General features: G+C 45.1%; 1 protein-coding gene across 1 annotated transcript in view; it reads left to right on the forward strand.

Annotated features, from left to right (window-relative positions):
• Positions 1-21,339, forward strand: part of LRRC41 (leucine rich repeat containing 41) — a 229,010-nt gene that overhangs the window by 148,600 nt on the left and 59,071 nt on the right. The window contains exon 5 of the mRNA XM_085602751.1: positions 1,890-2,123. Coding sequence (XP_085458877.1) covers positions 1,890-2,123 — 234 coding nt within the window. The remainder of the gene's footprint in view (positions 1-1,889; positions 2,124-21,339) is intronic.

Here is a 21,339-nt window from a genome sequence, read left to right on the forward strand (position 1 = left end):
GGTCTAATATGCAAAGCTGTTGCACAGCAAAATGGAGCATGGTGATTCACTGGTGCACTAGAGGTGCGAAAAGACAGCTGCGCACAGGATACTACCATATTCCAGAACCTCACATAGCTTCTAGATGAAGGCCTTTTTCATGCCTTACTAAAAGTTAATTTGTCAGACTTTGTGGCATATTCAAGGGGAATTTTAGTAAGAAGTGTCTTCAGCGCACTAGTAATCTGGAGGTTCCTAGAAGAGGCGCAGAGAATAGCCCTACCAGTGTCGGCACCCTTACTGCTTGGAACTTGAATCTGGTGCTCAGAATTGATGAAACCGCCTTTTGAATGAATGCACAAGGCAGGACTCAAATATTTAACGCTCAAGATTGCCTTTCTTATCGCAGCCTTACTAGGAGTGAGCGATCTGCAAGCTCTTACTATACAAGAACTCTACTTACAGATACATAGGGACAGAGTGGCGATGATGACAAACCCTCAGTTTCTCATGAAGGTGATATCACATTTCCTTGTAAACCAGGCTATAGAGCCTTTTTTAAACAACCAAAGTCACAAGTACGACTGGCCCTGCTCACGCTTGATTTCTAAAGGGAAAGTTGTAGAACTAGCAGGAAACACAGCGGGTCAGATAGGGAAATTTGTTCTGCTTTTCGTTTGCAGCAGCAAGGAAAGGATCCCCATTAACCACTGGAACCTACCTCAAGATTTTACAAACGATCCAGATGTGCTGCAAGGCAGCAGGGGTAGCATTGGAAGAGAAACCAAGAGTGCACTCAGCTAGGAAGAATTGAGTGACCTAGCCTTCATTGCCAGTGTTTCACCTATTGTCATTTGTTGGGCAGCCAAATGGTCTTCCGTTCACACAGCCACTAAACACTACTGTGTGATATTTAAGCTTACAAGGAAGCACAGATAGGACATCAAGTACTTAAACACGTGTTCATGCTAATTTCAACCGAATCTCTCAAAGGATGGGAACACTGCTACAAAATCTTTGCACAGTATGTGAATCCGGAAAAGATTCATGTGCAAAGCGAAATAGTTACTTACCTGTAGGAATATTGAAGCTTGAAATTTTTTCTGGTTTCACAAGCAACACTCCCACCACCCTGAGGAATGACGTGATTTTGAAATGGAAGGAAGGGATTAGAGTCTGATCATTGGGAAACCAAACTGCATTCTGGAGACGCCAAAGGGAAAAAAGAATCTGAAGTTAGTGACCACATACGGAGCTTATGGCTGATGTCACAGGATGAAGGATTTAGCACCAAATGGTGGTTAATGACAACAAAGCCCACACTCACGAAAAAAGAGAGAATTCCAGGCCCATCCAAATATGGTGGAATAATGCACAGTATATGAATCCAGAAAATCTTCAAGCTGCTAAACTAATCCTACAGGTAATTAACCTTTCAGTTTTGTGTAGTATTTTGCAGGCCCTGGAAGCTGCAATTTGCTACTGAACATTTATTTTCTTTATCAAGCCTGAAACGTGCAGTTGGAGAGGCCTAGTTGAAATATATTAATTCAAGTTGAAAATAAAAGTGCAGAAACTGGGAAGCAATCCGTTTGCTACAAACACTTTTCATTAGTTATCCGTTATTCCTTGATAGCAGTGGAGAGTAGACTAATTACATTAACGATTGTTCTGGCAAAGACCATAAGATGGTATTGGTGTAGAATTATGATTTTTATAATACTAAACTTAATTTATTATTGTACAGTAAAGGAAATATGCTAGCTATTTACAGGAGTAGTGTTTCCTAGTGCTTCTTCTCACTGCTAATACTTATGTTTCAGTTTTACCCTTACCGAGGTCATGCCATTGTTGTCTGCAAAATCTACTTTTCAAACCTTTTAATAAATGTGTATTTTTTTGTTTTCTAGATTTAGGCTCAAACATCTTCCCTGTTATGGAGGCGCTTGTCTCACTGTCCCACCTTGACGGCTGTTGTCTGCGTACTGTTTCCCTGAGTGACTTCACAGTTAACATCCCTACCCTGGAGCTGGCACACAATCTTCTTACTGCCTTCCCTTCACTCCATGTGCTTTCGCTCAGCTTCGATCTGGAAAATCTCCCAGAGAAACCGAGATTAGATGGGAGCGCCTTTGAATTTCCTGGTAGGTGAAGAAGCCAAAGCAGTTTATGTTCTGTTCCTTGGAATGGATTTCATCTTGTGTATTAATTGCACTTGTAGGCAAATTGCAGGAAGCCTCTGGAACATTGGGCAACAGCAAATGGTCTTTATCTTCTAGTTTGACATCAGCCTTTTTCGATATGGCATTAACCAGCACATTTGCTTCTTCTTTGAATTCTATGTGGCGTGATTCACAGGGGCTTTCAGTCAGACCTCTTCATCCATTGGTCTGGTTTTGTGTCATTCACATTTTCGTTATTACATAATGCAGCATGGGACAATGGGTCAGGTCACTAGAGACAGTAGGGTGACTTAGCTGTGATTGATTTTCCATGGTTTGTTTTTATTTTGGTTGCTTCGAACTGTTATTGTCAAAGACTGGTTACCAGAACAGAAACAAGGAGACCGTGATTCTTCCTAGAAAATTTGAATTCATCAAGAAGTAAGTGTGCCCACAGAAAACAGTGTTGCCTTTAAGGAGAACAGTGCCAACTGTCATGCGTCCGTTTGGAAGCTAGAACTGGAACCTGCTCAAGCCTGTTCATGCATAACAGGCGAGGTAATATTACAATAGGAAAAATAACAATTGTAAAATAAAATTAATATGTACGTGAAAATAAATGTGTGCAAGATGCCTCCCTTCTCAAAACACAGAAAATCATAAAATAAAATAACGATATTACAAAATTTCATTATTCTGCCATCTAGTGGTTGGGTCTGGAATTGTTGGATTTCTTCTTTTTGTTGTTGGTGGGGGTCGACATACCACCTTTTGGTGTCTATTTGTGACGTCACCATGGTTCCTCCGGAAGCGACCACCTATGGTAGCCACCTTCAGATTCTTTTTTTCCGCCGTTGGGTCTGGATCGATACGGAAGAGATTTGGAGAAGAATCGGCGAAAATAGGTCAAACTTACATAAAAACAGCCATAAAAGACTTTTCGACGTACTATCCGACAAGCCGGTGTGCGCCAAAGAGCAGAGTAGAACTTCGACTACTCGAAGAATGCGCATACAGGGGGCTCCCTGTGTGTGGTAATGGACAAGACACCGTTCAAGTTTGCAAGAACTGTCATAAGTACGCTCAAAAAGATCAGCATCCAGTGTGCAACCTTTGCCTGCCGCTGGATCTTCAAAGTGAAGATTGCAACACGTGCTCAGCCTTTACCCCAAAGACCTTGAGGGTAAGAGAGAGACAGAGAAGGGCCAACTTCAGCATGCAGGGCCAGGGGCCACCACCATCACTTCGAGATATGGGCCTTTCTAGCGAAGTGGAGGACAATGTCGCCGAAGGCCTGGAGGTTGACGAGGACACAGACGTCCCAGTTTTAGAGGTCGAGAAGAAGACTTCGAAGGAGGTAAGGGAGCCGCCGACCTCGAAAAAACACGATGAGACATGAAAATATGTCTCTAAGACCTCTAAGGGAGCCTCTGCGTAGAAGCCGTCGACGACCGCAACCGCCTCCAAAGAAAAACAGACTGTCGGATCCTTGGATAAGGACTCTGAGACGGCTAAAAATCTCAAAAGAGCGAAGACGTCGAAAGACGGACGCAAAAAAGATGCCTCGACGTCTAAATGAGAAAAATCGAACCAGACTTGGACGACAGCGTCCTCATTGTCAAACACAAAAAGAAGGGCTGAGGGTCCCGACGCCGAAACACACGCGTCAGATCGAGAAAAAAAGGCTGAGATGGCAAATATTTTTGCAACGCAAAAAGGAATTCGACGACAGCTTGAAGCAATTCAAGATACCACCAAAGCATTGACTGACACAGAGAAATCAGTCGAAGAATTGCAGCCACCAACAACTCCTAAACCAATCGACAAAGAAGAAGAGGAGGATTTCTTCGAGGAGGAAGGAAGATGAGGCACTAACGTATGTGGGCTCCGCTACCTCGGACACTCAAGACCTACAATGGCAGGATCCCGATGTCGAATCACCGGAGGAGGCTGTAAACACCTATCCTTCGAGGCCTTCACCACCAGATGACATGGGGCTGTACAATCAAGTCATAAAAAGAGCTGTAGACACCTATGGAGTACAACCTGAAGAGGAAACACCACAATCATGCTTTTTACTGGAAACTTTGCTGCCTACACAATCCAGGAGCCAGTTTCTACCCATGCTACCCAGTGTACTGGACCAAGGGAAAGATGCATTCAAAGAGCCTGCCACATGCAATGCAGTCACTCCAAGGGGTGAGAAGAAGTATAAGTGTTCTTCAAAAGACCTGCTGTACATCAAGGGGTCAGTGCCAGCTGACTCAAGCATTTGTAATGCAATAGGTCTCGCATCTGCAAGAGTTTGAGCTAATGGCATTGTAAATGACACTGCCTTTTATTTTTGTGTTTTGAAAAAATGCAAGAGGTGCATAAACACACACTTTGTATATAGTCCTTGCTTATGAGAAGCAAGACTGAAAGTAAGAGGTGCAGTTTGCAAATGCGGACATACTGCATTGCAAATGCTTTTTAAAAAAATGCTTTCGCACATTTTTTGTTTGTTACTGATCCAGTTCATATTGTTAACTTGCATGCATCATTTTGTAGGCGCATACTACAAAATGACGCAGGTGGCCATGTCAATTTTCTTTTGAATATTTAGGTGGGCTGCAAGGCATTTGGGATGCTCTGCAGCAACGCTGAAACCAATGGCAAGGTGAGGTTTGCCAATGCTTGTTTTCCTTTCTTATTACAGCTGGCTCCTAAAATCTACCTGCCATGACAACGCTTCCCTAGGCTGCAGGACAAGCCCTTGTGCAATGCAGCAGTGCTATGCTTTTTTGGATCTCCCCGTCACATTATAGTCCAATACGCACAAAACAGCACTTGGCGATAATAAAGCAGCCTACTGGTTCTTGTTGTGCGCACACCGCGAAATTAGCATACAAGTGCTAAAGATGGCAGACAAAGGTTATCTGTGTACGCTTAACTTGAGAATAATGCCTGTGTCACTCCCCTTCCTGGTGTTTTTGCAACGCAGACTGTAAGATCGGGGAGTGAATCCAGTTTCTGATGGATACATCTGCCAGTGGATTCCTCACCATGTGAATATCCCCTGCGCCAGCGTTCCACTGAACTTTTTTCCCTAGCCATAAGAGAGCCACGTCGGCGTGATGACGTCAGTTCCCTTTTTTCCGCGCCGTCGACGCGCAACGGTTGTTGTCTTGCAGTGGGTTACTGTTTCTGGATAAGCCATGTCTTCGACGAGAAAGTCAGGTTTTAAACCTTGTAGGGAATGTGGGGGCCACATGTCCATTACTGACCCCCACGAAGATTGTTTGTGGTGTCTTTCTTCAGATCATGATGTGGATGACTGCTCCTGCTGTAGAAAGTTGAACCCCAAGGCCCTGAAGGAGAGGGAGGCGAAACTCTTTATGGCCAAGGCAAAGAAGGAAAGAAGAGGTAGGAAAAAGGAGAAGTCGAGGCAGGAGTCGTCGACTTCACACTCTTCGAAGTCGAAGAAACACTGTAAGAAGAGGGAGCATAGCTCTCGGCGCCGATCGTCAAGGAGTAAGGCTTCGAGGTCGAAGTCGCCTCGGCGTCGAAGCAAGGAAGTTATTTCTCCTTCCCGTATGTCTCCAGAGAAGACACTTTCGTCGAAGTTGACTCCGGCGCGGTCCCCGGCGCAGTCACCGGCTCAGTCACCGGCGCCAGTGGAGTCTCCAGCTTCCGACGCCGATCTGGAGCAGGAGGAGGAGCTTTCTCCACTGCCAGCTGAACCTGCGGCGCCAATGGAGGACACTTCGGCTCCGGTTCCTGATACTCCTCGACCGGATCCAGGGTCAAACCCATACCCGCAATTCCCCACTCCGGGTGTGGATACAACACATTTCCTCAATGCGATGTATGGGGTTTTTCAAAGGGCTGCCTTTCCATCTGGCGCACCATCTGGTCCTGTGGGTCCAATGGCATACACCTTGGGAGAGCCGCAGCATTATGCTCAAGCTCCTTTTATGCCCTTCTTGCCGATGGCTCTTTCATGGCAGTTCTCGGCGCCGTCTGGAGATCCATCCCGGCTTCGTCTGGATCGTTTGCCTTCTTCGGAGCCTCCCTCGACGCCGATGCTGACTCCATCTGCTCCACGCCCGCCGACGCCGGGTCCTCGGATCCGTTCTCGAAGAGAGGCCCAGAGGATTTTGGAGGAGGAGCGATATGGAGAGGAAGTGGAGGAAGGTGAGGTTGGTGAATCAACTGATGAGTTTGAAGGCATTCAAGATGCTAGTGGACTTGATGCTACTGCAGAATGGGAGCATTCTTCTGCTAGGCCTTCTCCTCCACAAGAGTTGGCTCCTTATCATTCGGTCATCATAAAGGCTGCAGAGTTGCTGGACTTACAGTTGTCCTCTGCGGATATAAACCAAACCTTTTAACAGAAGTCCTACATTCACCATCGTCAGTTGTGGAGCCCTTGTTGCCCTTTATTGAGGCTATTTTAGAGCCAGTGATTGACGTTTGGCACAAGCCTCTTTCTTTGCCTGCAGTATCCAGACAAGTGGCAAGGAGATACAGGGTGGCTCCGGGGGATCCGAGCTGCCTTTCTACTCACCCTTCACCAGAGAGCCTTGTGGTGCAAGCCTCCTGCTCGAAGCAATCGTCAGGCGCCTTCCCTCAAGCACCAGCGGATAGGGATTCTAAAAAGACCGAACAATCAGCCAAAAAGGTCTTTTCATCTGGAAGCATGGCTCTTAAATCGACTAATGCCACTTGCTTATTGGGGCGCTACGTTCATGCCCTGATGGACTCGATGAAGCTATTAGTCCCTAAGCTGCCTGAAGAAGAGAAGGCCTCTTTTATGGAGGTTGTTACGGACACTCAAGCTGCCGCAAGGCAGGTTATTCAGTCGGGTCTAGACACGGCTGATTCTGTGGCTAGAATTATGGGGTCTTCGATAGCCACTAGGAGGCAAGCTTGGCTTCGTTCTTCCGGCTTCTCTGCGGATGTTCAGGCCACGTTAGTTGACTTGCCTTTTGATGGAGAAATACTGTTTGGGGAGAAAGCCGATTCCGCCTTACAGAGGTTTAAAGAAAGCAGGGTTACTGCGAAGTCTTTGGGTTTACAGACTCCGGCTAAGGGATTTGGCTTCAGAAAGTATAGAGGATTTGGGAGGTCTTCATTTTGTACCTTCCGTCAACCTCAACAACAGCATCAGCAGAATCCTCTCTAAAGGTCATATAGAGGAAGACAAAGGGGTCAGAGAGGTTCTGGCCGCAACCCATCTTCATCTTCTGCCGCCTCTGCTCCCAATGAAGCTCCAGGGAAGCAGCCTTAGATTCCCCCATCCTAGATCATGTGAGACCTGTGGGGGGCGGGTGTCCCACTTTCTGCGAGGTTGGAAATCGGTCACGACGGACCTTTGTGTTTTAAACCTCGTGGAGAATGGGTACGCCCTTCCCTTTCGGGAGTTTCCTCCCCCTTACCCTCCTTGCCAGGGTTTTTGCTTAGAGGACCATCTGCTTCTTCTGCAAAAGGAGGTTCTCGCTTTGCTTCAAAAGGGTGCGATAGAGGTGGTTCCAGAGCATGAAAGGGGTTCAGTGGTGCTACTCCCGGTATTTCCTGATTCCCAAGAAGGAAGGCAGATTTTGTCCAATCCTGGACCTCAGCATCTTGAATTTTTACCTGAAACAGGAGAAATTCAAGATGATGCTGACCCTGGCACAGTTTCTTCATGCGTTTCAGCAAGGAGACTGGATGGTGTCGCTCGACTTGCAGGATGCGTATTTCCACATCCCAATCCTGAAGTCGCACAAGAAGTATCTCCGTTTTACGGTTGGGTCGCAACACTACCAGTTTGCGGTACTCCCGTTTGGTCTTACTACCACACCTCGAGTCTTCACAAAGGTGGTGGCAGTGGTGGCTGCTCATCTCAGGAGGTCGGGGATTCCGGTCTTCCCCTACCTGGACGACTGGCTTCTGAAAGCAGGGTCTCCAGAGATGGTGCAGCATCATCTGTATGTAACATCTCAACTGTTATTCGACTTGGGTTTTTTGATCAATGTGCCCAAATCTCACCTGGTGCCCTCTCAGCGCAACCTGTTAATAGGGGCAGTACTGGACACTACTGTGTGTCGAGCATTTCCTCCTCCGCAAAGAATTCTCGACATTCAGGAGATGATCTCTTTATTCCACAATGGAGCGGTTGTTCCAGTTCTGAAGGTCCTTCGCCTGCTTGGTCTGTTCGCCTCCTGCACTGTGTTGGTCAACCATGCACGCTGGCACATGAGGGCACTCCAGTGGTGCCTCCGCAGGCAGTGGTATCAGCACAGCGGAGATCTCAGGGAGTCGATCAGGATCTCCAGAGAAGCTGCAGCGGATCTGTCTTGGTGGAGCGTGGAGGGCAATCTGTCTCAAGGAAAGCCCTTTCATCTTCCTCCATCTGTGGCCACAGTGATAACGGATGCCTCCACTCTAGGGTGGGGTGCTCATCTGGGGGATCTGGAGATCAAGGGTCTTTGGTCTCCAGAGGAAAGATTGTCTAATATCAATCTTCTGGAATTGCGGGCGATACGTTTGGCGCTCAAGGCCTTTCTCCCCTTCGCGGTCAGTCGGTTCAAGTCCTGACGGACAACACTACCGCCATGTGGTATGTCAACAAATAGGGAGCAGTAGGGTCGTATCTGCAGAGAAGCGTTACGTGTCTGGTCCTGGGCTCAGGATCGTCGGATTTGCTTGATGGCGAATCATCTGGCCGGGGCGCTGATCGTACATGCGGACAGTCTCTGTCGGCAGTTCTCCGCCGACCATGAGTGGAGGCTTCATCCAAAGGTGGTTCGTCACATCTTGCGGATGTGGGGGACTCCTCAGATAGACCTATTTGCCACCCGCGAGAACGCGCATTGCCAGTCATTCTGTAGTCTCCAGTTTCCGTTGCAGGGGACGCGTTTAAAGTTGAGTTGGAGCTCACATCTCCTTTACGTGTTTCCTCCCATACCCTTGATTCCTCGGGTTCTGAGGAAAATTCGCCAAGACCGGGCCCAAGTTATATTGATCGCCCCGGATTGGCCAAGAAGAGTGTGGTACACAGATCTACTTCACCTTTCATCGCACCCTCCGCTCCATCTCCCTTTCAGGGCAGACCTCCCCTCGCAATCGGAGGGGCAGGTTCTACACCCCCACCTCCAGAGCCTGCACCTTCATGCCTGGAGATTGAACGGGGCAACTTGAGTTCCTTCTCTCTCCCGCCTGATGTGGTGGATGTTATTTTATCGGCCAGGCGACACTCCACCAAGTCCATTTACTCATATAGGTGGTCTAAGTTCATTAAATGGTGTGGAGAGAGATCCATTGACCCTTTAAAAGCCCATCTTTCTAATGTGCTTCAGTTTGCTCTTTCCTTGGCTCAGCAGGGCTGTGCTGTGGCCACGGTCAAGGGCTATCTATCGGCCTGATCGGCTTTTCTGTGTCTTCCAGATCATCTGTCTTTATTTAAATCTCCTATTGTACTAAGATTTATCAAAGGCCTTACTAACAGGTTTCCACCTACTCCTTTTGTAATGCCGCAGTGGGACCTTAATCTTGTTCTGACTTTTTTGATGGGGTCTCCTTTTGAGCCCCTTCATAGTAGTCCTTTGAGGCTGTTGTCTTTTAAGACGGTCTTTCTTGTAGCCATAACCTCGGCAAGGAGGGTGAGTGAGCTTCAAGCTCTTAGTTCAAAACCCCCGTTTTTAACCTTACATGCTGAAAGGATGGTTCGTAGGACCAGGGCTGCTTTCCTACCTAAGGTAGTTCCTCCCTTTCATCTGGGGCAGTCCGTTACTCTCCCTGTTTTTTATCCACCTCCTCATCCTTCCAAGGAGGAGGAAAGACTTCACTGATTGGACTCAAAAAGAGCTGTGAGATTTTATTTGGACAGAACAAAGGACTTTCGTTTGGACGATCAGCTCTTCGTGAGCTATGTTGGACAATCTAAAGGCAAAGCTGTGCACAAGCGCACTCTGTCCAGATGGATCATCCTAGCCATCGAGATCTGCTACGCCCTTGCTGGTAAGGTTCCTCCTGAGGGAATTAGGGCTCATTCAACTAGGGCCAAATCGTCTACCTCTGCTTTGGCCAGGGGTGTTCCGGTGGCAGACATTTGTAAAGCCGCGACTTGGGCCTCCCTCCATACTTTCGCAAAGTATTATTGCTTAGACTCTGAGATGAGGAGCGAGGGCCATTTTGCGCGCTCGGTCTTGCAGGACTTTTTGATATAGGAAGGTTGACACCCTCCTCCGGGAGTGGGACTGCTGTGGGAATCTATTCACAAGGTGAGGAATCCACTGGCAGATGTATCCATTAGAAGAACAAGTTACTTACCTTCGGTAACGCTTTTTCTGGTGGATACAATATCTACCTGTGGATTCCTCACTGGCCCACCCGCCTCCCTGTTGTCCACCTTTGTATACCTTAAAGGATGCCTTGCTTGACATGTTGTTTTATCTGGTACACTTATAGGAAATGCTGTTGTTCCTTAGCTTTCCTTTTTGTATATGTACTATGTATATTTCTTCGAATGTTGTATACTTTGAATCTGTTGTCGGTCCACCTGTTCGCCTCGGAGGCACGGAAAAATTGGGTGGAACGGACGTCATCACGCCGACGTGGCTCTCTTATGGCTCCGGTGACGTCATACGGAGTCGCGAGCGGAGCCGAGGTATTATGACGTCCACGTCGGCGTAGAGAGCTGGGGAAAAAAGTTCAGTGGAATGCTGGCGCAGGGGATATTCACAAGGTGAGGAATCCACAGGCAGATATTGTATTCACCAGAAAAAGCGTTACCGAAGGTAAGTAACTTGTTCTTCTCAGACCTACGTACCAACACACTCTGCAAATCAGTTGCTGTCATATACCCCTTACCGTGGCAATGAGTTTAAACCAGGCAGAACGCTATGATAGGCTGCAAGACCCTCGCAGTCCATTATATGGCGGGGGAGGCAGGTGACATAGCCAGCTCCGTTGCTCTGAGCAAATGGCCTGGAGAATGCTTTGAACCATGTTGAGGCAGAGAATGCGCTGTCCTGGACAAGGGCAGGCATCGGGAGACATGCAAGCCCTGGTGCCCCGCACCATAGTAAAACAAGCTCTTGCCATTGTGCAAAGGCAGCCGCTTGTTTATATTTGCATCGCGCTTTCACTTGTGGAGGAGTGTGGCTCAATGGTTAGAGCGGCAGACCCTGAAGCAGAGTTCTGGCCCGGGACCAGGGTTCGATTCCCGCCTCGGCGGGGCTTGGGCTCAATTTCCTCGGACCTGTCTATTCTCGCCTCGGTGCCTATTCTAATCACGGGCCTCACGCTGCAACTCTGGGCAATAGCTTGCTTAGCCTCCACACCGGCCCCAACAGCGCTAAGGATGCCTGGCTTCACCCTGGGGGTGCCCAGGAGTGGACACTTCACAGGGAAAGCCAGGAGGGGTTCCACAGCGGTATGAGTATCAGCGCCAGGAAACCGCAAAGGTGACACCGCAAGGTGGCCGTCTGGTGACAGTGCGCTCTATAAGTACCTTGACATTTGACATTTACATTTACTTTAAGTGAAAGCGCGTTGTAAAAATAAACACGCGGCAGACCTTGCCAAAGGCTACTAAAACAAGCTGTCGCCATTGCGCTAATACTAAAAGAAAGTGCTTTACCCAGTAATTAAAGGAGACAGTGTAACGCCGCAAGTAAACGATCGAGGCCAAGTGGGCCGTCCAAAAATAAGACAGGGCGGTAACAAAGAAGCCTCATTTTCAATCACAAGCCAGCGTTTACCATAAACGATTGACGCCAGCCAATTAAAATGATGGGCGGGGTTTCAACTCCACTTCAGTAATCTCCTCGATTACAAGATGCCTCGCAGAGCAAGCAGCGCATGAGCGCTGCAACGCTAGGCGAGACCTAAAAAGGGCCAACGTACCAACCAATGTTGGACCATCACCAGACAAGGAGATCAACAGATTGGACCTTATGGGGAGAAAGGTCGAAAGAAGTGCTGCAATTCAGTGGCGCATTGCAAACTCAAATGTATTAACTCATTTGGTGCTTGCGTCGGTCAATGGCCGACGCAAGCACTACCTCCCTGGTGCTGCCCACATCCGTTGGCCGTCACAGCCCTGCCCGCTCTTTAATTCTCCCGCACCGCGTTAGAATTTGCGCCGCGGTTAAGGGGTTAATAAACAGACAAGCATATCCGCATTTGGAAGAGGTAGGTGAACTATTGAGCACCTGCCAGAACAGTTCCAGAGAAGGGCAAACCACTTAGTGAAAGAGGGAAAGAACATTGCAAACACATGTTTAAAATCTGCCCTAGACGCAGCAGACACATCTAGCAGACAGTTGATGATCGACATTACCGAGAGAAGACATGCGTGGCTAAGAATATCCGGTTTCAAGCCAGAAGTACAAAATAATATACTAAACTCACCGTTCAATGGGTAACAACTGTTTGGTAGCGTTGTAGATGAAAAACTGAATCAGTTGAAAAAAGACAACGAAACCGCAAGGTCTATGGGCGCACTACAATTTAGAGGCATGCGTAGGATCACACCCTCAAAGAGACCATCAGGCAGAGGTAATCACCAACCCACAGCCTCACACCGAACATATCAGCCCAGTTACCAAGGGGTAAGCCAAGGCCAACAGCAAAATTGGCAGTTCCACCAAGGAAGACAACCCTTTCGAGTGTGCCCTCGGGGTAGAAGGCAAACTCAACAAGGGGGACCGCAGACAACACCAAAGTCACTGCATTCCAAAAGTGGACCACTCACCAAAAACATCACTGAGTGGAAACCCAAAGGCACAAGCACAGAAAATACTTCATCCTTTAAACAAACAAATCCTCAAACATACTACACCAGTAGGAGGCAGGTTAAAATGCTTCCTCCACAAATGGAGAGAAATCACTTCAGACAAATGGATATTAAACACAATACAGTACAGGTACTGCATAGAGCTAACAAAGCAACCTCCACACAAAAAAACGAACAAAAAGACATTCGGGAAAAGAATTATCCCAATTACTCCAAGAGGTGCAAGAACTACAATCCAAAGATGCCATAGAACAAGAACCACGAAGGGAAAAGAACTATGGCGTTTACTCAACACTTTATCTAATTCCAAACGTGGACAAAACATTGCGTCCAATACTCGACCTAATGTTTCTCAACAAATTCATAAAAACTCAAAGGTTCAAAATGACAACGTTGCAAGAGGTGATACCTCGAATTGCAAAAAGTGGACTACATGGCAACCATAGACTTAAAGGATGCATACTTGCACATTTCAATGAACAGAAAACACAAAAATCTACTATGATATATGGTCACCCAAACACACTACCAATTCAAAGTGCTGGCTTTCGGGCTGATTTCAGCACCAAGAGTTTTCACAAAATACCTAGCGGCAGTAGCCGTTCATCTGAGAAGGCAGGGGATTCATGTATACCTACCTGTACCTGGACAACTGGTTAATCAGAGGACACTCATACAGTCTCTGCAAACTACATATACAACAAGTGATACTTACACTAGTACATCTAGGTTTTTCAATACACTGGGACAAGTAGTCACCAGAGCCAGAACAACAAAAGGTGTTCTTAGGAGCAAACATCAACACAATAGTACGGAAAGTGTTCCCAAGCGAGAAGAGAACTTTGGCACTGCAGCAAGAGACACATCTGTATCGGAAGGGGCATGCTCTGGCAGCGAGTAGAGTTGGAAAGATCTTGGGAATGATGGCTTCATGCATTCATTTAATCCCCAACATTCGCTTGCACATGAGGCCGTTCCAGGAATGGCTTCAAGAACAATGGTCACAAGCAACAGGGAGTTGGCCCAAGCGAGAAGAGAACTTTGGCACTGCTGCAGGAGACACATCTGTATCAGAAGGGGCATGCTCTGACAGTGAGGAGAGTGGGAAAGATCTTGGGAATGATGGCTTCATGCATTCATTTAATCCCCAACATTCGCTTGCACATTAGGCGGGTCAGGAATGGCTTCAAGAACAATGGTCACAAGCAACAGGGAGTTGGGAGGATCTAGTGGTTGTCACGCAAAGAGTTCATCAGGAGATGACATGGTGGACAAAAACAAACATTGTACAGGGGCGATCTTTCACACAACCAACTCCAACAGTAACCATTACAACAGATGCTTCCCAGGTGGGATGGGGAGCACATATGAACAGCCTCAAAGTAAGAGGGTTGTGGACACAGGAGGATACCGTAAAACACATCAGTTTCCTGGAGCTAAAAACGTGTACCTAGCCTTAAAAGTCTTTCAGAAGGAGCTTTATGGAAAGAAGGTGTTAATACAAACAGACAACACAACCACCATGTTTTATGTAAACAAACAAGGAGGAACACAGTCTTTAGCACTCCACACTAGCTCAACAACTATGGAATTGGGCCATTCCAAGGAATATAGACATAATTGCGATACACTTACCGGGAAAGGACAATGTAGAGGCAGACCGACTGAGCAGACAGACGTCTGCATCCCATGAATGGGAACTGAATCAGTCAGAAGTACTGAAAATATTCAGGAAGTGGGGGACTCCGCAAATCGACCTTTTTGCACCTCTCCACAATGCAAAATGCCAACACTTCAAATCCAGACTACCGTGCAAGCAGTCCCTAGAGAATGCGCTATAGATAGATTGGTCAGGGATATGTGGTTATGCTTTTCCCCCCAATACCACTTCTCCACAAAGTGATCAACAAATGCAAATTCAGCCACATGACATTGATCGTCATTGCACCACAATGGGCCTGACAAACCTGGTTCTCGGAGATAATGGAGATAACACAGGGAACAATGCATAGGATTCCAAAGAGGAAAGACCTGTTAACAATGCAAAATTGAAGGGTACTTCATCCAGAACCCGAAAGCCTAAGCCTAGCCGCTGGCTCCTGAGGACTTAGAATTTGCGCACCTCAAACTGCCAGAGAGTACAATGGCAGTATTAAGAGAAGCAAGAAAACCATCAACAAGAAAATGTTATACAGCAAAATGTAAGAGATACTCCCAGTGGTGCTTTAAAGAAAAACTCTCAAAAAAGATCACAAAAGAAACAACAATTCTAAAATACTTAACACATTTACTACAAAGTAATCTGAGCTATGCATCAATAAGGGTACACTTAGCAGCAATTGTAGCCTAAACAAGAGGAGACCAAGGGAAAGGTTTTTTCACTTCTCACGTTGTCAAAACATGGAACTTAAATATTGTACTAGATCAAATGATGAAGGCACCATTCAAACCACTACCAGAGCAACACCACATATGCTCACACTAAAGACAGCATTTTTAGTGGCAATCACATCTCTACGTCAGGTTAGTGAATTACAAGCACTAACACTACAGGAACGCTACTTCCTAATACATAAAGGCAGAATTGTCATGAGAACAGATCCACACTTCATGCCGAAGGTGGTATCAAAATTCCACAAAAACCAAACAATACAGATTCCATGTTTCTTACAAAATTAAAAGCAGAAAAATCTTTGCACACACTTGACGCTAGAAGAGCAGTCATGTACTACATTGAAAGAACTAAAGGATATCGAAAAACAAAGCAATTCTTTGTTATCATTTGCCAACAGCTTCCTGGGACGACATGTTACTAAAAACACCATCGTGAGATGGATTGCTCAAGTCATACAGGTATGCCACAAACAAGCAGGACAAACTTTACAAGGAGAACCAGGGGTTCAGTCGACAAGGAAAAAAAGAGCAACTGTCGCATTTCTAGCGAATACTCCAATTCAAGACATTTACTGCGCGCCAACATGGTCTTCAGTGTACACGTTCACAAAACATTATTGTGTGGACATTCAGATGAATAAAGAAGCACACGTGGGACAAAAAGTATTACAACATAATTTACAAACCAACGCTCATCTTCCACCCAGCCACCACAAGACTAGCAAACTGCTACAAAATCTATGCACAGCATGTGACTCCAGAAAAGATTCACGCTGCAAAATGTAGTTTCTTACCTGCCGGTGTAGTTTTGCAGCTTGAACATTTTTCTGGATTCACTAGCAAACCCACCCTGCCCCACCAGAAAGATGAGACGCGAGGAAAAAAAAAAAAGAATCCGCAGATGGCGACCAAAGCGTCACGTCACAGAAGGACACCAAATGGTGGTATGTCGTCGCCCACCAACGACAACAAAAAAAGAAATACAACAATTCCGGACCCAACCTCTAGATAGCAGAATAATGCACAGCATGTGAATCTAGAAAATTCTTTAAGCTGCGAAACTACACCGACAGGTAAGAAACTATACGTTATATTGTGTGAATTAGATATAGAATAATTCAGTTCAACATTATCAGAATTAGCCCAAGTCTGATCTTTGGCTATACATTCAAAATTATCCTGCAATCCTGGTGACATGTCCAAATGTTTCTTTCAAATCCACAGTGTTCTTCAATAGACTAGCTTGACATGGTGGAACAAGCCCAACACTTTACTCCACCATCCTTTCCCTTCATAAAGAAGAGCATCCCTCAAAATCTTAAAAATTTATCAGAAAGGCAAGCTTCAACTTCCCCCTTAACCTTTTTACAGTTTTCTGAATACGACAATCTCGCCATCTTTGAATCCTTAACAACATGCTTCACCTTGTTGTATTACTGATTAGCATGAGTTTTTTTCCTGCCTACTTTTTTACCTCTCCAACTGCTTTTAAAAAATTTGAAGTTTGCGCTTTTTAAACCATTGCCAATGGCAGTTTTCACACCGTTCTTTAGAAACCTGATGTTGCAGGGATTCTGCACAAACACAGAACTATGCACAGGATTATAGGACCTTGGTGGATAGGGACTGAATCTTCCTACCATCTTGGTACCCACTAGCCCAGGACCGACTAGCTACAGTGTCTCACTTGCTCTCCTTCTCACTCGCAGAGAAACAAATGATTAGACACCCCAGAACACAACACTCAGGAATCGCAGTAACAAGACACTCCCTTTCGCTCTCACTCTTGTACTTGTCCACAATAAGATCTGACAGAGACACGGAACAGTTTAAAATATTTATTTTAACTACTGTGCCCTAACATGCAGTATACGTGCCACAACAAGCAGAAAAATGAATAGTACAATTAGTCAGCATAGCAGCTAGTCCATATATCATGAAGGGAGATGTCCTAATGAAAAGACAATGGAGAAAAGACTAACCAGAGCAAAATAACAAGGGGGATCGTTGTTCGACCTTGCACATAATGTTCAGTCAAAATCCCAGGAACATGCAGAGTGAACACCGCGATGAGTTCTCATGTGAAAGCAGTCATTGAAATTATTGCAAAAATAGACTTCTAAGTAACGTGTGCAAAAGCTCATGCTAAGTTAGTGAACATGACAATGTCCCTATGGGCCACGTGACACTGTTAACCTTAGTAACAAGACGATGGGAAGAAGGTCTATTAAAGGTAGATTTAAAATAATTGCCAGCTTGATTAAATTTTTTTCATTTTATCTAACACGAAATGTATAACATTATCAGGTGGTATCTTTATCATTCTGTTGAGACCATTCATCAGAAGATAAGGCACCTCCACCGTCAGAGGTAACATCAATAGCTGCTGCAACACATCCATTCCATCTATTGAGACGCAGCCCCCTTTCATTGAGCAATCTATGTAAACAGTCTGCTCTCCCGTTATTACCTCCAGACACCTACCAGACTCTGAAATTATATTCCTGCAGTCTTGAAATAAGACTAACCTTTGCCACTCAACAGATATTCTAATGCTTCGAAAGCACTTCGAAGTGTTGTCAGGGGTAGTAAGCGCTATATAAATGCAATTATAATACAGTAAAATGATAAGTGATCCATTGCCAACTCAAAACTAGAACCCCACAAATATATTTCAAGTCTCTTTTGCCCATGTGCACACAAATACCTAAGTTTTGATTGTGTTATAATGTAGTGCTGCTCCATGCAATGTGTGAGATAAAAAAGCTACACTCTTCTCCTTTCCATGAACAGATTGGCATAAAACACCACCACCTGTGGCACTAACATCTACTGTAAGCACATTCAGCACCACTAACAACATATTTTAACATTAGTGGATTAAGAATTAATTATTAGATTTGAAGAAATGATTACTCATTCTTTTTCCCAAATACATTATACTCCTTTCTTTGAAAATTAATTATTGATTTTACAGCCAAAGAAGATAAAATACAAATGTATAATAGCACTCGCTTATCATAAAAAAGATCTAAGACTTTCATTGTATCTGGGTTCAGTTCAGAAAATATATGTCCATGATCATCAAAACTAGCAGTCAGAAATTTGACTTCAGTCTCTTTCCAGTATGATCTGTGCCTTGCAATACTTGTAAAACTGATCTCAGTATGGCATTGTGTTCTTCCGTGCTTGAAGCAAATATCAGGATATCATTCTGAAATGTTTTAAGGCCCTCTAGATCTCTAAACAAATTGTCTGAAAAACACTGGCCGCGGATGTAAGCCCAAAAGGAAGTTCCAAATACTTATATAATCAAACGGAGTAATAAAAGAAGTGAGATTCTGTGACCTTTCAGATACTTTCACCTGATAATAAGCAGATCTCAAATCAGTTGTAGGAACTTTTTTATCTTTACCTCTTGCTGCCAACATTTCCTGATTGCAAGGAAGAGGGTGTGTATTGACAGTGATATTTAAATTTCAAGATCTTAAGTCAGCACACAAACAGATCTGTCTAGCTTTTATTTATTTCTTTGCAAAAAAAGTGCAGAGGCCTATTCAAATGATTGTGCATGAGCCCTTATCACACATCTGCTTGAATAATTTCTACAAATCCTCTTTTACACAGAGGGAAACAGTCTTTATTTATGTAACACGAACTGCACTACTTAAAATTTTAATTTTGGGTTCAACATCCACAATACACCCAACAATGTAATAATAAACTCAGGCATACTCCTTGAAAATAGGATCCAAATTTGGAGCTTCTTAAGTGACCCCAAATTGGTTTGTTCTCCTAGAACCACTGGACAGATGGAACCTGATTTCAGTCAAAATGTCAAGCATTCCTAGGTTTTTCCAACCAATTATATTATTTCCTCATTCAGTAACATATACTTTGGTATTGCCTCATGTGCCCAGGATCTCCAAAGTTGGTAAAGAAATCCAACATTTCGATGTCATAGTCACCACATTCTTTATTGTTGGTATCTATGGGGTAAAGACTTCTTACCCCATTTGTACTTGTAGGTCAAATCCGATAATATGGTGCTAGGAGAACCTGATTATGCCATCAAAGCTCACCAATGAAAAATTTCAATGTATATTACTCAATTCACTTGTGTTGGAAAGTAGGTTAGTAGTAGGGGTAAGTATGTTCCTACCATTAGTAATAAGGCCACCCACACAGTATAAGGTCCAGTAAAGGTCTCAGTAAATTAGCCCCTTACTTAACCCTTGGTATATGACAACGAGCAGTCAGGCCTAACTTAGGAGACGGGAGTGTCAAGCATTTAAAAACACCAATGCATCAAATACGTAGGAGACATCACACAATGAAAATCCCACACCAATTTATAAACATAGGCAATATTTTTATGAAAAAATAGACCTAAAAAAACAAAAATCCATAGGAGGGAACCGGAGACATGAATTTTTTTTAAAGATTAACCACTTTATAGTTCTTAAAAACATATAGTGCCACTCTGGGACATCTGATCGCAGTTGACAGGGACAAAGTCAAAGTTTGGGGCCGACTGCGATGAATCCCTGGCAGGATACACTTGAGAGGCTCTGGTAAACATTCTACCTTTACACATTAAAACGTTATGGAGCGTTTTATTACGATGTCGCTAGATACACAGCAGGCCAAATTTGATGAGGGTTCTCTGGCTTGACTTTCTGCGAGGCCCCAGTCAAATCCTGGAAATCTGGTGCTCTGGAGATATTCAGCGTGATCAACCTGAAATCCTGGCCGGGTCGTGGTTGCAGGTAGTCTGCTTGACTGTTGACTTCGGGTTAGTCACCTCAAGGAGCTTTTTCACAAAAGTTCTCCAAACGTTAGAAAGTGCTTCTTGAAGGTCTCCTTGTAGGTTCAAAGTGTCAAAACAAAAATCCAAAGGTCTGGAAGAGGGTCTCTGGGATGTCTGGACTACAATTCCCACAATGCACCTGGCCAAACCCTTAAAAGTCCACTGGACGCACTTCAGCATTGGACTATTTGGTGGAGATGATGCAGGTGGGCTCTATTAACCTGGCAGGCACCGTCATTCAGAGTACAACTCTTTGGGTGCAGATCCAGATTCCAGCAGGGCAGTCCTTCTCCTTGTAGTTTCAGGCAGCAGACCTGAGAGACTCTGCAGCTCTCAAATATTTATTCAGATTTCTGAGGCGACAAGCAGAGGGGCACCTCTGTACAATGAGATGCTGGGTGCCACCCAAAAGCATGACACCTTCCTCCAAAGTGTGGCATATTCTTGTCCCACAAAGCACTGCCCTTCCAAAATCCAACAAAGGAGTAAAAGCTGGCTAAACCAACCCGCAGTGTGGCTCATTTCCATTAGCTGTCCTCCCCCTGACCTCTGCAAATTCCTGTTCTAAGCCTGCCATCTGGCTGGGGCACAGGATGTGGGGGTAGGTAGGCCTGGCATTTCTTATTGATCTGCCCTCTTTGAGCTCAGTTTGATTTAATCAGCCCCCTCTTTATGACCTATTCTCCTCCACTTCAGAGCTCTCCATCAGATAATCTGCTTCGGCCAGGCCACTTATCACCTAATCAAAGCAGCCTGGCTAAGCCTGTTCAGGCTGATCAATCGGCAGAGACCACTAGAAGGCTGGATTTTGGCTTACTGAAGAGAACGTTCTAGAACCACTCTTCCGTACTAGTTATGATAAATTCAACAGTGGCAAGTTGTTGACTTTATCAATACCAATCTTTGAGGTCCTTGCATGATATTGTCTCTTCTTTCTTAGCAATAATTATGTTAAAATAAAATATTGCAATGTTAATATATGGAGCTAAGTATCTACAATGGGGACAAAATGAAATGGGTAGTTTTTTCCTCACCAGGGCATATGAAACATCTTTTAAAAGGCCCTGCTTATAGTTACATGAAGTATGTTTGATTATCACTTTAGAGTGCTCATACCGCCAAAGTTGAATACACACACAATTTACTTGCCTTTAAAATGAGAGCAGGCACTCAGCAGTGCACACATGTAAGTGCAGGAAATCTGCTAGGCCTCTAACCATCCATGCCCT

The sequence above is a fragment of the Triturus cristatus genome, chromosome 4_2 (genome assembly GCF_964204655.1).
Source record: "Triturus cristatus chromosome 4_2, aTriCri1.1, whole genome shotgun sequence".
Classification (NCBI taxonomy): Eukaryota; Metazoa; Chordata; class Amphibia; order Caudata; family Salamandridae; genus Triturus; species Triturus cristatus.